General features: G+C 34.5%; 1 protein-coding gene across 2 annotated transcripts in view; it reads left to right on the plus strand.

Moving 5' to 3' along the window:
- The window catches only part of LOC128232885 (leucine-rich repeat-containing G-protein coupled receptor 5A-like), a 57,254-nt gene that overhangs the window by 15,130 nt on the left and 24,928 nt on the right, over window positions 1–17,196 (plus strand). For both annotated transcript variants that reach the window (XM_052946668.1, XM_052946669.1), the window contains exon 2: window positions 15,364–15,435. In XM_052946668.1, the coding sequence (XP_052802628.1) occupies window positions 15,364–15,435 (72 nt within the window). The remainder of the gene's footprint in view (window positions 1–15,363; window positions 15,436–17,196) is intronic.

Below are 17,196 nucleotides of genomic sequence, written 5' to 3' on the forward strand. Positions count from 1 at the left end.
AAGAGGCGTTTGTTTTTTTACGTATAAACAATCTATTATGTTATGTATTTACGTGATCCTGTAGTAGAACAAATCTATTTCTAATTTAGTTCAGAATAGTATCTTGCGAAATATTTTTTGTTAAAATTTTAAATAAATCAATTGTTTGTTGGCGATAAATCGTAGTAGTGTTTGGGAGGGATCTGAACACACCGGCTTCAATGGAATTTATTTATTTATTTACAATTTATATTTGTTAATTCAGTGCAACTTCACTAACAATTAATAGCGCTTTTCACGCATTTATTCGTGAATGCTCTTTTGTATTTAAAGATATTTTGATAATCCACATAATGAGTATTTTTTTATTTCAATCGCAGCTGATAATGGTAAAACTAAACCAATAATGTACAATATGTAATATTCGTTGCAGTAGCGCGCTGGATGACTAATCCTGGTTAATAACGGTTATGAGTTTGAAACTAATTACTTTCATCTCTGTCTTTTAATGATGTCCTTATTTCAATACATACGTGTAGACATCTCACAAAACGAAAGTCGTGCACATTTTGAGTTCATTTTCATCAAACCTTTTTAATGTTTTTGTTGTTTAAAACTAATTATGTTAAACAAATTCTATGAAATGACGTTATTATAAAAATTGATGAACACGGAAAAATAATAGATATTAAAAAAAATAAAGATAAAAAAATATGTTTTGAATAAAAAAGCAACAAAAGACTACACAAATAGCAATAAAACGTGTTACTCATAACGGAATCGAACTTGCATCTATTGGTATTACAACCCTTTACGTTACCTTCTGTACTATATACCCTGCCTTACTATCTGTTGCATGAATCAGTTTCATAAGTAGCTATATTCTATGAGGGAGTAACAATGGATTTGTCGTAAAGGTCATAGCTTACGGGTTGAAATCGGACTATACTTTGTGTAACTTGGGCGCGTTTAGACTTATTTTTCAAATTCAAATGCTTACTACGCACATGTAGGATAAATGAGTTGATGTATGCATTTTGCATTGAGTAAAATCCACTGGTATTTCAATTCAGGTGTTCATTTCTTAAACGGAATTAACGAAATCAAAGCTGCCTACCTGGATTGCATGCAAGCTATTTCTTCACACGAAATATTGTAAAGCGATCAGAAGGCGAGATTGATTCCTATGTAAAATGTAATACACACGCCAGAAATGATACGGATAATTGATGGTATGTTTAAAAACATGAAAGTATTACAGATATGTACGGTAATTTGGGCCATCGTATAGGCACACATGCAATAACTCCGATAACCGGTTCTCCTGATGCAGGGTCAAAATGGTTTATTGAGATATGATAGTACTATCATTACCATTGAAACATAGTTATGGTTTTGCAACGTAGTCTTTTATGTCTCCACATTTGGGATACACCATGGCTATTTGTGTAAAGCGGCTCTTCCTCTTGTCAAGAATGTGCTAATATTTCAAGCTTGCATTGTTTTAATGATAATACAATTACACCCGCCCCACACACAAGCAAAACCAACAACGTTCACGGCATGCTAGAACAAATTACTTTGCAAGCATAAGTTACAGACTCGCACTTAAATCTGATATCGTAAATAATGTCTGCAGCCATCATTTTATATCGATAGGAAAGGAGTTACTTGGTCTAGCCAGACTCTCACTGATATAAATGCTACATATCGTGTCATATTTTTATCTGTTAACTATTTTTTTATTTGTAAATTATCTGTAAATCATAGCGATCTTATATTTAAAAAATCATTGCCTTTTATACTAGTTGCCCACATCACACTTTTCATTCTAAAAGTGACATAAGGGGTTGTGGTTGTGGTCCCCAACTTCATAATATCCTTTGCATGGCATGACGTAAATGTGAGCTATATTTGTCTAAAACTAAAACATAAAGCTATACTAAGCTTTACAAAACCTGCTTGTATATATGTTTAGTTTCACAATAGGTTATATAACTCGCGTTCAAGTGTCTAGTCATACAAATGAACTTGTTTCTCATATTATAACAGAACGGATCCGTGAAACTGTAAGGGAGAAAATGGTACTCGAACCACGACCGTCGGTTTTTTATGTGAGAATTTAGAGCTCCATTGTCAGCATGTAACTTCAACATTTAAAATCAATCACCGAGAACAAAATAATTAAAGCATAATTAAGTAAATTAATCGATTATAAATAGTTTTACATTTTTCACAACGACTGATATTACTTGCGATTTTTAAATGAACTTAAAGCTTCTCTATACATAATAAACGGAGCATTAATTATTGCCTCTTAAACCAGGAGTTTTCTAACCATTGGAGGCAGACAAATGTACTTAACATAAGAGACATATGTCGGAACATAGCATGAAATTAACAGCACCTAGCCGTTTGTTTTCGAAATAGTTTTAAGTAAGGATAAGGTAGTTCGCGAAGAGTTTTGTTTCCGCAAGTAGTATGCATACCAGCATAATGTTCAATGAATGATAAACATAGCAACTTTAGTATTTATTCCAAAAACGTTAACTTTTTATATTACTTCATGCGCAAAACATACTCGATAGCGCCACCACTACTTGACAGCGCCACCACTAGGGCAACAGCGCCACCACTTTTATAAATATGTGCATTTTTCCTTTTTAAGAAGTGCTTATTAATTTTGTTGTGTTCCGGCATAGGTACTATACATAACAGTTATGTTTGCATGCGTGAGAATGTTCTTACGGGGTGTGTAAGCACTGAAATGTACTTGCTACGCAATCAGATCTCAAAAGATGCACAAGTCTGATTCGGGAGAAAAGCTCCTGGCACCACAGTTTGCACAATATTGAAACGAAATAGTAACCAGCCTACAGTAGAAGTGTTCTTACACGGTACCACATTCTCCGATTTTCGAAATATGTCCGTTAAATGAAATTATCACATAAAATATAAATCATACTCACGTTTGTCCATGTTTACATAGGGCACAGCTCCACCACGGAAGTGTCGACAGCTCTTTTTCTTTGCACCACCGTAAAGTGGTGGAGCTGGCGTTTACAGGCCGTGACATAGTTAATCTGGATACCAAAATATTGGCATAAGACAAAGTTGGCAAATACAATAAGTGCACGATAAAGTTTTTTTTTTTAAATTAGATCAAATACTCGAATTATTGATTGAGCCGATGTTTAGAAAAGCGTTGATGGATTGTTTTTAAACATGTAATGCATGTGGTCAGCGGGCAACAACATTGGTTTAACTATTAAAGGAGTTCTGAAGTCTAATGAAAGTCCAATGTAAGTGTACATGCGGTATAGCCAGAAGTATTATAATTAGTTTTTGGACTAGGGCACTTGTGGCCTAGTTCATAGCCATAAAGGCGCTATCTGCATTCTCAAGCCGCATCTGGGGGTTCACTGACGTAATGTATTCATACGCTGTAGTTTGATTGGATTGCCGTTAGCGAATTCGAATAATCAAAGTAGTACCAGAACTGATTACAATAAAAACATCCAATAAAAATAGTTCTCCTAACAATTCAAGCTAGCTGTATGTTCTTTTAATGAAGCACAAGAAATTCATACGTAGCGAGTGAGTTAATCGGGTTAACTACATGAATATTCTTGCATACGGTCAGATTATATGCAATAAGAATATGAACATATTGGAAAAGTACGCATCGAAATTTTTCCGTTTAATGCTCTGTATTGATAGACTGGTACCCTCTTTCTCTTTTATCCGAAAAGAAACCAGTATCAGCTAACCGCGGTGCCCGTTGCGCATTCGAAATGTCTTGTGAATTCAAACGTAAAGCGAATAAAGCGTGCGGTCTAAGTAGAAAACAACCAGGAAAGTTGGTTTAAAAAAAGTATTGTTATCCTTTGCATACAATGTTGGTATTCCGAAGTCGGTCCCTCTTCTTTCTTTTTTCGACATAATTTGCATGTTTCCGTGATATTTTCTTTTAGATACAAAGTTTTTTTAACTAATCATCGCATGGCACTTAGCACATTTTTACATACAACACGATTTTTGGTATTTATTGTTCAAATACTATTAATGTTAACTAAAAACCATATGCCGCGTACCTTTATAACTTAATATTTTTAGGAAAAGTAAATCAGGGTACAGTCTACTTATTGACCTCAAAATTTACTCTGATCAGAGCGGCCGAATGATTCAGACATACATGTATGTTATCACTACTTCCGGATGCTGATGATGTGAATTTCATAGTGTTTTATTGAGGAAATTTATCAATAAAGCCGCCATTGAATGATTACCACCATCAAACGGATTTATTTTCATCTTACCGTGGGTAGCATTTTTAATTTGACACGTAAATTTTCAAGCAATACAAGTTCTTTGAAAAAATCATGTGATTTCAATTTTGCAAAATGGAGATAAAAAATATCAAATATGCGCATACTTTATAAAGTTCCATTCTAAATAAAGCCAAATGTATGAATATGTGCACAGCATCTGTGAATAAGATGACTGTTTACCTATATGCATAGAAAAGTCTTGAAGCCACTCTCAGTGTAAGTACATGACATTGTGATAAACCATCGCCATTGATAAAACAATTTTGCATGCTCAATTTTGATTTCCTCTCTTACCACAGGGGCAGGTTGCGTTGTTTTGACACAAAAGTTTTGATAAAGTTATGGCTTCTTAAGCAGGGTCATGTCAGCAAATATATGGAAATTCAGGGTCAAGTCGTCACCCTTTACAAAGATAATAAATTAAAAAAATGTTGTTTTTTTGCCAATTATCACAAGTTACAGTTACCACATCATATTCTTACTAAAAATTGATAAAAAAACAACAACAAAAAAAAACGGACAGGGGCGTGGTGTGTCAAAACAACACAACCTGCCCCTGTGAAATGCATCAGTCAAAAATAAATATCAACATTAAAGTTATGGAAGCCAGAACTAGTGTCCTCGCAATGCCGGGTGATTGCGGTGGTTTTGTCTTCCCTCAAAATATATCAGGGAATTGCTCTTACCTTAGATCCCCAGTCTGCGGGGGGGGGGGTATTCACGGGATTTTACCACCAGTTCGTTCTCGCAGGGCAGGGATTTTACCGGGGATTGGCTGGACCGTAAGTCAAAGTACCTGCTATTCCCGGGGGGGGGGGAGGGGCGTGGTTCGTGGTTACAATTGTCTGGTGCATACTTTACAAGTTCTTTTTCTGAAGACGCTTTGTGCTCACTTTTTGTTTTCAAGCCAAGAATGAAAATAAAAAATCAGTCAAAGATACTGTATGGTGATGCATTGTTGTTGATAGATCAATATAAGTTTGTGAAATATTTGTACTTGGTTGAATAATTTACACGTGTAACTTTTGAGTTTTATTTAACAATGCAGTGCCGAATATTGTGGAGATAGAATTGAATTTGTATTAATTAATCAGTTGACTTGTGGCGTTTAGGGAACAAAATTAAAATCAAAATATTCAATAAAGTTCCCTTATCACCCAATGTTGTGGAATAGTGAAGTAATGAAGATTTAACCTCATAACAGTCTTTCTCAAATGCTGTCCAGGCTTTTTTATGCTTAAGAATAACTTACCTCGCGATGTCAGACCAGAAATCATCTTGGCATGAGATTGGATCACTATGGATCAGTATGCACCAGTCAATTGTAACCACGGCTCCCACACATCCGGGAGTATACCGGGGATAGCCGGCGAAATGAGCCATGTTTTTACCTTTCAGGTGGCCCCGCAGTGCCAGGTCTTCCCGGAAAATACAGTGTGGATGGGGCTTAATATAATGTCCCTTGGCGGCGGGGCATTTGGTCGGGACTTTACCATCAGATTATAACCGCAGGGCGGGGATTTTAGCTGGGGTTGTCTGGACCGAAAGTAAAAGTCCCCGCTATTCCGGGACCGGGGGGGGGGCATGGTAACAATTGACTGATGCATTAGCTTGTGTATTCAGATAAAGTTAAGAATATATATTTATTTATATAAGTTATACTTTGCAATTTAAATCAAAGATTTGAAAAAGGTATCCTTTATCAATAAATGCAAGTATACATAAATGACTGTGCAAATCTTTATGTATCATCCAAATATGAGTACCTTGCAGGGTGAATGTTATTTGTAAAAATTATACTAAGTGAGCTTTCAAGATTACCTTTCCAATCGCATACACAATGCAGTTTGAAACCTGGATAATTAAAACAAATCTTGGTTGTAGACCATTACTATTAAATATTTGATAGGTCACAGACATTATAAAGTACAGTTTAAAGGGGCTGTACTCAGTTAATGATGAAAAAAAAAATTGTAGAAAATTGACATAAACTTGGTATCGATGTTTACAATTAATGCATTGAAACTAACTAACTGATGATCCCCATAGTTTACAAATGATTTATTAATAGCAGTTATTTCGTGTTTTTTTCATTAAAAAAAAGATTACTAGGTATGTCTACCGAGTAGAATTCATTCCTTATGCGTGATCTGCCGTTGATGTTATTACATGATATTAGCGAGTTAGGTATACTGGTAAATTCCACCCAGTAAAAGTAAGTCTTCATAGCATAGTGGATACGACACTTCACTGCATTTTTTTTTGGTATTTTATTTACAAAAACAATATCAAAGAGTAAAATATTTTATTAAAAAAGTGTCCTTAGATTCGTTACAGGAAAAAAACAAACTGTTTTGGTGCCAATCTGGTGTGCAGTCCCTTTCATAAACAACAAGTGAAGCCAATGCTGTATTAATTTGAGACAAACAAAAAGAAGACAGCACAAAGTTCAAAAAGTGTGACCAATGTGAGAATACCTTACATAATTTATAAATTTTCATGCGATTCAGACAATTTTAATGCTAGAAATCACAAAAAATCATTCCCTTGAATTACCGTTTTTACAACTTTTTTTTGTCTTGGAAAGAGCAAATATTTGCGTAAACATCTTCAAACCAATGATATCAGATTGCTGACAAACAATCAGCTCGTAGTTTGTCATATTTCCGTTCGAAAATTAATGTTTTATGGCTTAAACCGTTACTAACAGTTTAAGAATAATGCTTAAAACATCATTTTTTTAACTTTAATATAAAAAATATGCCATCTAAATTTTGGTCAGCAGTCTTATATAACTGGTTTCCATGGATTTTCGCAAAAATTGGCTCGTTACAAGACAAAAAAATAAAAAAAAAGTTGTCAAAATGAGAGTGCAGCTTTAAACTCATAATAAAATTTTAATGCACTACATTTGACATAATTTAAACAGATAAAAAAATGTTACATTTAAAAAGCACAATATATCCTTTATGTGACCTTACATTATAATGAATTTATTCAGATCATTATTAAGTGACTTTTCTTGCACTTAAATGTGAACAAGAAAGCTTGGGATTGAACACTAAATGAAACAAGAATGAAATTAAATGAATCACAAAATATCATCAAAATTATACACACAAATGTTCTTTGATATACAAAAAATGAAACTATTTAGACTTTCAAAAATTTAACATTTACTATAAACGGTTATATAAAATGATAAATACATTTGTAGGATTTGATATCCTACTAGATGTAACTCGGCTTCGTTCATTTTTCTAAACTTTCTCTCAGTGATGAGGAATAAATTTTATTCACTGCATTTATTTTCTAAGTTTATGAACAATTGAAACAACTCATTAACTACTGTTGATCAGTGCAGATTGTGGGAGGTCATGGTTGATTTCAATGAACCACCAATAAGCCCTGCCAAAATTGGATACTGATTGGTCAGTCAGGTGCTTTTGGTAGGCATGATTAGCATGAATGTTAATTTTAACCATCATTTATGAATGTTTACAAAATCACTGAATATTGAAATAACAAGCGAAATGTTAGTTTGAATGATGAAAGCCATGAAATATGTGAAGTATTCAAAAAGAGACCATTTTTTCAGCTTGTGTAAATAATGAGAAAATTGTTAAGTATTTTTTTTTTATTGTTTATCAGGAAATGATGAAATCTCATGTTTAGGCTTATAGTGATCATACTTGATTGCTATGTTATTGGCACTTATTGCAATATGTTTTATTCATTGCAATATTTATGTAAAACATTAATTATTATGTTGACTTAAGTTTGTAGATAAGAACTAATGGTATAGGTGATGTGAGAATGATCTCGTAAGTCTTTAAAACCCCTTTTGGTATTGTGAGTTTTTTGCTCAAGTCTTGTTCAGTTTAGCTTTTGAAGATTTTCAAAGTAACTGCAAAACAAGTCCAGCACGCTGTCTAGAAAGACTATGTCAAACCCTTACCAGATATAATTTCTTGTCTTTTCAAATTACCAACTTGGCAATGGTTTTATCATAACATAGGATATTGGTTTTAAAGAACATGTTAGTGTTTTCGTATGTGGAATGAAATATTATAAGTGACACTGAATTGAACATAATTTATAGTTCTCATTGATATTACACATAGCCCCAAGTACATGTTGATCTAAGATTTAAGGCTTGGATGGAGTCAGGGCAAGAAAAATGCATATTGATACATTTTACTTTCCAACGCAAAAACTGTTTGTTTATTAAAGTAAATAAAGCAATCCCCACACCAAGGAACTGCAGTATTGCTTAACCAGCTTAATTGACATTATGAGTTGGAGTTCAAATTGCTGCAATTAAAGACACATCTAGTTTGTAGAATTATTCAAACTCTGATTTAGCAACCTTAATATAGTTATATGAACTACTTTTGCGAAATGAAAGCTTTTTTTAGATTTACAAGGACGGGTGAAAAGTATTTGCCAAATGTACTGCAACACCTGATACCTGTTGCCTAGGAATCCAACAAATTCTTGGCACTCTAAATGTTACAGTACTATTCAATTTGGAGTGCCTGAAAAGAAAGCTTCTTGATTCGACATTAAACATCTTCTTTCTATACTAGTATGACATATTGGACCAGGAGAATCATGAACCTACAACCTTTTGCATCTATTGAGATAGGGAGCTATCAGGACAGTGACAGATAACAATACAAGAATGGCCAACTGCTGCAATTATTGAGTTATCTAATGCATACAAATTAAGATGGAGAAAATAATTCTTAATTTTGTCCAAACTACTTCCTTAAACATCTTGTATGTAGTTGTCTTTTACAATGATTGTTCAAAGTTACAATGGCCCTGTGGGTTAAAGATGCTCTGTCCACGGGGTAACAGGTTTTGTTGTTCCTGCGTTTTGATCCAGGAGGCTGTATTTAACTCAAGTAGATTTTTGCAGATTCGGATTTCACAAGGCACAAGCCGAGTAAAATCAAATCTACAAAAACCTACCAGAATCAAATATGACATTCCGCCATATCCGAATCAAAACGCAGTACTAATAACTCTTTTATTATATACATTACTGATTAGATCACTTAGAAGCCACATCTTTGCATAATAAATTTCATTTTAAGGATGCACTCATTGGTTTAATGACGTCAAAGTAATATTGCGCAACATACTTGTTATGACGTGACGTCACAAGAGTGGTATATGGCCGTATTGCACTGGAGCGGAATATAGGTTAAAGTATTTTGTGATATGTATTGCATGTGGATTGATGATGGGTATATATAATAAATAATAAAATTATGTTTGGTATTCCATTATCACTAGCAGTGTGATGAACTGCTGACACCATGTTATGAAATTTGTTGGTCAAAGTATTTAAAAGACATTTCAATATTTCATACTTTAAAAACGATATTCATCTCATCTTAGTCTACTCAACTTGCTTTGCTATGTACAAAATTCTGCAGCAGTAATATGAATAGCATTAGACAGAAGGCAGTGCCTAATATTTATCAACAGCACTAAGTTATCATGGTAACATGTTATATGAATTAAATACCAAGCACAAATTAAGAGGGAGAAAATTATTCTTCTCTTTTTAAATAAAAACTACTTCCTAATAGCATTGTGTATGCAGTATGACATAGGTGTACAATGTAGATGTATTTTACAAAGATTGTTCAAAGTATGGCCCTGTGGGTTAAAGCTCCCCTGAAAAAGAGGTGACGGGTTTTCTATATAGTATATAATTACATCATTGAAAATCATCTCTGAAACTGCAAATAACAGACCTTTGATATAAAAGGATTTGATCAAATTAAAGAAGTATGTGTGCCCCCCGTGCCCCCCTACCCCCTCACTTTACACACATTTAACTAGATTTTTCAAATTTCCTTTGCAGCTTGCAAGCAGTTTTAGTCTAAAGTTTAAGCTATCCCATTAAACAGTGACCCCTTGTGATGTGAGCCGATTTTTTTCAATGCTTAGAATATGGTTGTCAACATTCCCCTGAATGAAGCCCTAGTCCATCAGTGCTTTCAGCACTTTGATTATACTAAGCGCTCCTTTCATATAAAAATACAAGTTCAAAATTGCTTTACAAACTACATATCACAGATTATAGACAAACAATACGACATGAAATGAAAACAAAATTACCTTTCATAAGAATGCTTAAAATAAATTTCCAATGCCTAACTGTTATTTAAAAGTACTAAAATCTATAACAAAATATCATTTTATAAAATATAAAACATTACATAATACTTAGAACAGTTGTTAAAGTTAATTCAATTAAAATATGTTATATGATATAGTTTTAAAATAATAAACCAATTTTTAACATTGTCTTTTTATATCAATTTGATGCTATAGGAAATCAGTTCCCGTATACTTCAGTGAAAAAGTTAGTCTTGAGTGCCTCTCTGAAACTGTTTAACTGTCATTTATACCGGAGGGAAGCACGTTTCACAGCCATAGAGCTGCTGTCTGAAAGCCCCTGTCGCCATATCTTACCGTTCGACATTTTGGCACACAAGTGTTAAAGAGTTGTTTTTGGATCTAAAGTTCCTGGATTGCGCGTATATTGCTAGCATGTTTACTAAATAAGCTGTTGCTTGGTCATTTAGTGCTTTATAAGTATGTGTAAGAAACTTGTTCTCTACACTGCACTTCGCTTAAAGCTAATGGTATCCACGTAAAACGGGAGTAATAAGGTCATATCTAGATGTTCTTGAAATGATTCGAGCTGCCGTATTTTGCACATTTTGTTTGTGCATTGAAAGTTTGGGTATTCCATATAAAAGAGCGTTACAATTATCCAAACGTGATGACACGAGAGAGTTAATAAGATATTTGGTTGCATTCGTTGATAGTTATTGTCTGATGGTTCCTATTTGCCGTAACTGTGCCAATGTTTTTCTACATACACTGTTCACATGATTTCTATCTTCATGTTCGAGTCTCCAGAGAAGCAGCGAGGTTTCTAACGCTAGACGATTGCTTGATTTCATAATTGTCCACAGAGACATTGACAACTAGATAGTTTGAAAGATAAGTACTTCTGTGAATGGTCCGTATACGAATGATTGTTCATGCTTTCTGCAGATAGCTCTAACAGGTTTTGTTTACAGAATGTAGTTCTTTGGCCCCAAGACATATCCTTAGGGTACACTGTAAATTGTGATAGCTCGCCAACTATTCATACTGTATGATAGCGGTCGCTGAGGTATAATGTCATCAATGCGAGGGGTTTGCCCGAGACCGAAGTGACGATCTAGGCGATGAATTAGCGTCCCATGGTCGATGGTATCAAATGCTGCAATGAGACTCAGCATCACAAGAATTGTCACATTGTTCTTATACAGCGAATGGAGAGTCTCGGTATGGACTTATAGTAGGGCAGTTTCTGTAGCATGGAACTTTTTATAGGCAGATTGACTGAGTTCATGAATGTCATTGCTTTCAGATGATTTTCAATTCGAACATCTAAAACTTTTTCTACGATCATGGAGAGTAACGGACGATTGGTGCATCTTTGTATTAAGATCAGGTCTAATTCGTGAACTTTTGAATGCGTTGGGCACTAAAGCTGCATCTAAAGATGAATTTATAATTCAACGTTTTATTCGAGTGTCAGCGAGCATGAAATAAGATGTTTAAACTGGATATTTAAACTTGAATGTGTTTAATATTCATTAAATCATTTCGGTTACTGCATGTCAGCATACTCACTGACATATACCAATATGTGAACTTTGCTTAAATCTTTAACAGTATTTCTTAATACATTCACTATTACGGTACCTGGCTGGACGCAACGGGGCCCGACAAGCAAAACTCTATAGGCAAGAAATAATCATGTCTTGGAAATAACACTAGACTTGTTTAAGTCCCACAATATTGTAAATATTTCAGTTTCAAAAAGTGTCCAAAAAATCGGTCCGAATTCTTTTCATTTTTTATAATTTCGACCCAAAACTACTTAGTCAGTAAAATTTGTAGAAATTATAATACACAATCCTTTTTGGGTCATTCACACATTCAAAATTGACCCCAATAAAACTGTCCTGGTTACCATCAGACCAACGCGACCAGCTGCTTTTTCCGCTACGATGAACACTCGATATCTGTCAATTAGCAGACGCTTGCAATCGGTCCTGCCCTTATTTTTTTTAGGACATCAACAGCGACGCGCTTGATTAACTCCATTCGGAACTCCTCGGCCATTTTTTTTCAAAAACAACCTCGGATGTATTTGGACGGTTTACATACTCAAAAAGTGGTACGTTTAAGACCGCTGCAAGTAGATCGCGTAGTAATTTTATTTAGCAGTTAAACTTTGTGACATTATTCTTAGGATTCTTAAATATGTTTGCAATAATACAATTCAATGGCAATCAATTTAAACTTAGATCAATAAATACAACTCTAAAACACTACATTTAATTAATGATATAATTCAAAAAATTACGAACTACTTCAACTGATGTATCTGCATACATCCGAGGTTGTTTTCGATAAAATGGCCGAGGAGCTCCGAATGGATTAACTCGAGTCTCAAAGCTGAGTGTGCCGCTTACGTCATTTTAATCAAATATAATGAAAAATTTGTTGTCAATATCAGACTTAAAGCTAGAAGCCTTGATTATGAATATAGATATATTTGTGTATTAATAATTATCAGTTGAATGTTGATCACTGAAGTAGCATTAAGCAAATAAATCGCAATACTGTTTCACTTTTTGTCGTCTGACCGCTTCCCGCCGGCCGCAATTAATTACGATCGCAGCGTTTCTTGTTAGAAACGCCGCAGAATTCGATGAGAATCTCATTTAAAATTAAGTTTGTATCAAATACTATCTAAATCGGCTATGATGGTTTTAAAGCCCTCTTACGAGTTGCCACATCGCAAAAAAATATTCACAGAATACACATAAACTTTGGAAGCCCTGATTGTAATATGTTATTTGTTCTTCATTTGATTTACATATTGTTTTTAGTTCGAATGCATGACTGTTGACAGCTTTTAAGGAACAAAATATACAGTACAAATAACGAAAACACGGGATACTTTATCTATTCATCAATTCTTATTTCACTAAATGACATGTCCAAATTGCCCTATGTTTTAAGAGAAATAAGAAAGAGACAATCCCATTTTAGGGTGCCATTTTATCTCGGCATTTCGTCTTTGATCATGTATAGATAGTGGCGCCAGGGCGTCTGACCGAGGGGCCATTGGTGAATCTACAACAATTCTTGCAAACAAGTTTCTGTTTTCATGCTACGAATAGACACATTAATTTACGATAACGGTATTACATTTTGATGTATTCTTAAATAAGATATATCAGACAGTTTCGCGATTGCGTGTATCCATCTAGTGCACGGCAATAAAGTCAATATACTCATATGACGGCTTTATGCTAAGAGCTTTTAACTTAACAACCAACACAAATACGAATAAAATCTTAATCTAATAATATAGTGATATTTCCAACCTAAGTATACCGGCATTGATCACAAAATATTTGTTCTGACGGTTGGCACAATATAATTGTTCCGGCGGCTATGACGTACCGTTTGGGCTGAACATAACTGTCGTATGTGAGTACATATCGCTAGAGGCAAATTATCATATTTTTATCAGTACCCGACGGTAGAGAGATCAGAAAGACATGGAGACAAAGAGCTTAGCATTTCAAGGTTTTGGGGCATTGAATAAGCACGGCGTTCACTCCGCCCATATCAAAGAAGAGAATTTCAAACCTAGTTCATTAACCTGTCGAACGACTCCATACTGCAATTAAAAATCGACGGCCGCAATCGGCGATTCGACATATACCGTTACAGTAACCACTGGAGACATGAGCTTATACCCGGCAAAGCAGCCATGCGTTCTGTTTGCAATTGTTTACTATAACCGAACTCATTACATTGTTGCTTTTAATAACGCTAGCGGAAACAGCGCGATGAAAACGCACTGAAATGTTGAAACTGACTGTTCGAAGCTGCTGCTGTGGCTGTTCAAACTGACCGGCTCTTCGGTGCGAAATGACATTGCTGTCGTGTTTGTTTAACTGATTTAAGAGTACGTTTCGCTAAGTTTGCAAAAAGTAGTATCATTTTCTATTTATAGTTTCTGTAGCGTCTCTGGCGAACTGCAATGGTCGAACTATGATGCAAAAAGGTAGAAAAATACCTCGTACATGTATTATTAACCGTACAGCCAAAGTGCTATCTGTAAGTGTTTTATGTTCAGTCGACACTCGCTATGTCGACTTTTTCGGAACCTAGTGAAAAAAATCGAGATAACGAAAAGTCGACTCATCCGAATTACAAAAAATATCACCAATCCCAACACGTTTGAGTTGGGTTGTACGATGTTTACATCCACAATTGAACGGTCTTGTTAAATATTTTCGTCGTGAAAACAGCAAACTTATTATTGAAAAATAAAGTGAAACAAAAGAAGTATTATTTGTGTCAAATTTATTTCTTTTACGTTTATGGATCACACAAAACACATATAAAACCACAATTGCATACATTTGTACATTGTAAGATTTGATACCGGGTCCTTCTCTGAATTGGTCGACCAGAGCAGTGGAACTAACATTTGACCTTTTTTAGTTATTCTTTTTGTTCCCATTCGGGTTTGATGTCTAATCAATAAAATGTTCATTTTTTATACAATACCAAGGAGCTTGAGCAATTTACCAATTACATTTTTGTATCCCCAATTATGACAGTTTGTTATATTGACACGCACGGTATTTTGCGACATGCCGCAAACCGTCATGAATATTTTCACACCTATGTCTCGATCTACAGTTCGACATAAAGAACATAGGAAATTTGTGAAATTCGACCACTGGGACTGAACAACGAGGTCGACATAGCGAAAAAGTCGAGATAAAAAAATCGACACAAACAGATTTATTTTATATAGAAGAAGGAATAAATCCGGGACCGGAAAAAAAGTCGACATAACCGGAAAGTCGACTTATCCGACGTCGATATAGCGAGGTTCGACTGTATGTACCTCTATAACATCTTTCTCTGCTTGCAGGGGGCTGAGCATGAACAACATAACAGAGCTCCCTGACCGCTCCTTCGCCCATCTCCCACGACTACAATCTCTGTAAGTATGCACACGAAACATTGTCGTTTTTTGTACATGTGTTCCAGCGATATAACTGACACACTACTGAATTTCAAAGTGCATCCTTTGATCATGTCATTTTATTTTTATTTTGTTTTGTTCTGCACTTTCTTTTGCTTGTAATTTTGATTTCACCCATACTTCAGATGCGTTGTTATGCAGTTGAGATCGATGTATCGGGTTGAAATATTTTAGCGATTACTCCGAAAAGTTATTTTATTTTATTTGCTGATATATTAGTCTGGAGGTAGGTAAAGTGTTGTTCGATTTGTTGTTAATGCCTTTTTAGTAAATCAGTATTCTGATAGGAAGTGAAAGTTCACGTTCAAGTGCGTGCCATTAAAGATTTTGTGCACTTGATTGATTTCATGCAGACTTCTGTTTTTTCATTACATTAAATCCCTCTAGGGATAAGCTGTATATAACTTCCCTCAGGTTTATGTCTTAAAAGAGTTGTTGCCGTTTTAAATAATCATTTCTACTCCACATCATTGGTCGGATTTAAATGTCCAATAAAAACGCAAAATAACAACACAATCAGAAAGTGGAAGGCGAAACAGTTATGCAAGCGTCGTTAATACTTAAAAAAAATCAAAACCTTATAAAATATCGGCAAACTTTCTTCTTCATCTTCGTGATCCTCTTGTTCTTGTTCTTTTCTTCTTATTCATGCCTCAACTTGAGTAGCCTCGAAGTTGGTGAACTATGTACATGTGTCGTTAAGGACAAGCTTGTGCAAGTAAACTTTCATTTAATTTTCAACTTTTAAGCAATTATACATGACCATTCCAGGCAGATTGCTTCAACGCTTAATGCAATGTTACCCCTTGCACATTCTGAAAGCATTTAAATCTCTCTGAGATAATGCGATTGAAATTGTATGCGCTGATGTAACATGCACGATATCTGTTCTGTAGAAAGTACTAGATCAATGCTACAATATTTCTATGCTAATGTCAGAACCTGCCAGAGTTACAATGCATTTTACCCTCGACAAATATATATGTATATACTATTTTTTCTTACGCAAATATGCGAAGAATATATATGCGAATCAAGTATTAGAAAACAGAGTTAGTATTCATAAAAAGCAATCAAAAAAATAAATATCATCATGGGTATTTCGACGAATTAACAATCATTGTTCAAAGATATTAGAGACCACAACGAGTTTTACAAATTGCTTAATGTTTTAAGCATCTGGTCCGAAGTCTTGGAAGTACTTTCAAATGTAGGGCGGAATGCAACCAATTTTTACCTTTTATGAACGCGTAATGAACCCCATGCTTTAACATGTCGGAAACCATGTTTAATATCCTTTATTAGACTATCGTAAAACGACAAAAGTTTACATATTTGACGACGTTACTCAAAAATGAAAGAAACAATATTCATGTTTTGATAAATATTTACTTTTATATTATTTACCTACATAATAAACACAATATTAACAAATGACGATATTTTAAGTTGACCAAAACCAACTTGACTAAAACCTAAACCCGATTAAGGCAATGTTTTATTAATTGATTTCCATGATAAACATTGAGTCCAGGACGTGACGATTTCTTAGACCTAGCTTGACGCTGTGTTTCACAAGTCATTCTTAAACGGTGACCCCATAAGCTTCTTAAATGAAGAAAACACAATTTAACTGTCCATTATAGTATGTTTATTTTTCATTTATTATTTTAATGGTTTGGAATGTTTGGCAATACTTACCTTTCACGTATATAAATA

Source organism: Mya arenaria, chromosome 4, assembly GCF_026914265.1.
Source record: "Mya arenaria isolate MELC-2E11 chromosome 4, ASM2691426v1".
Classification (NCBI taxonomy): Eukaryota; Metazoa; Mollusca; class Bivalvia; order Myida; family Myidae; genus Mya; species Mya arenaria.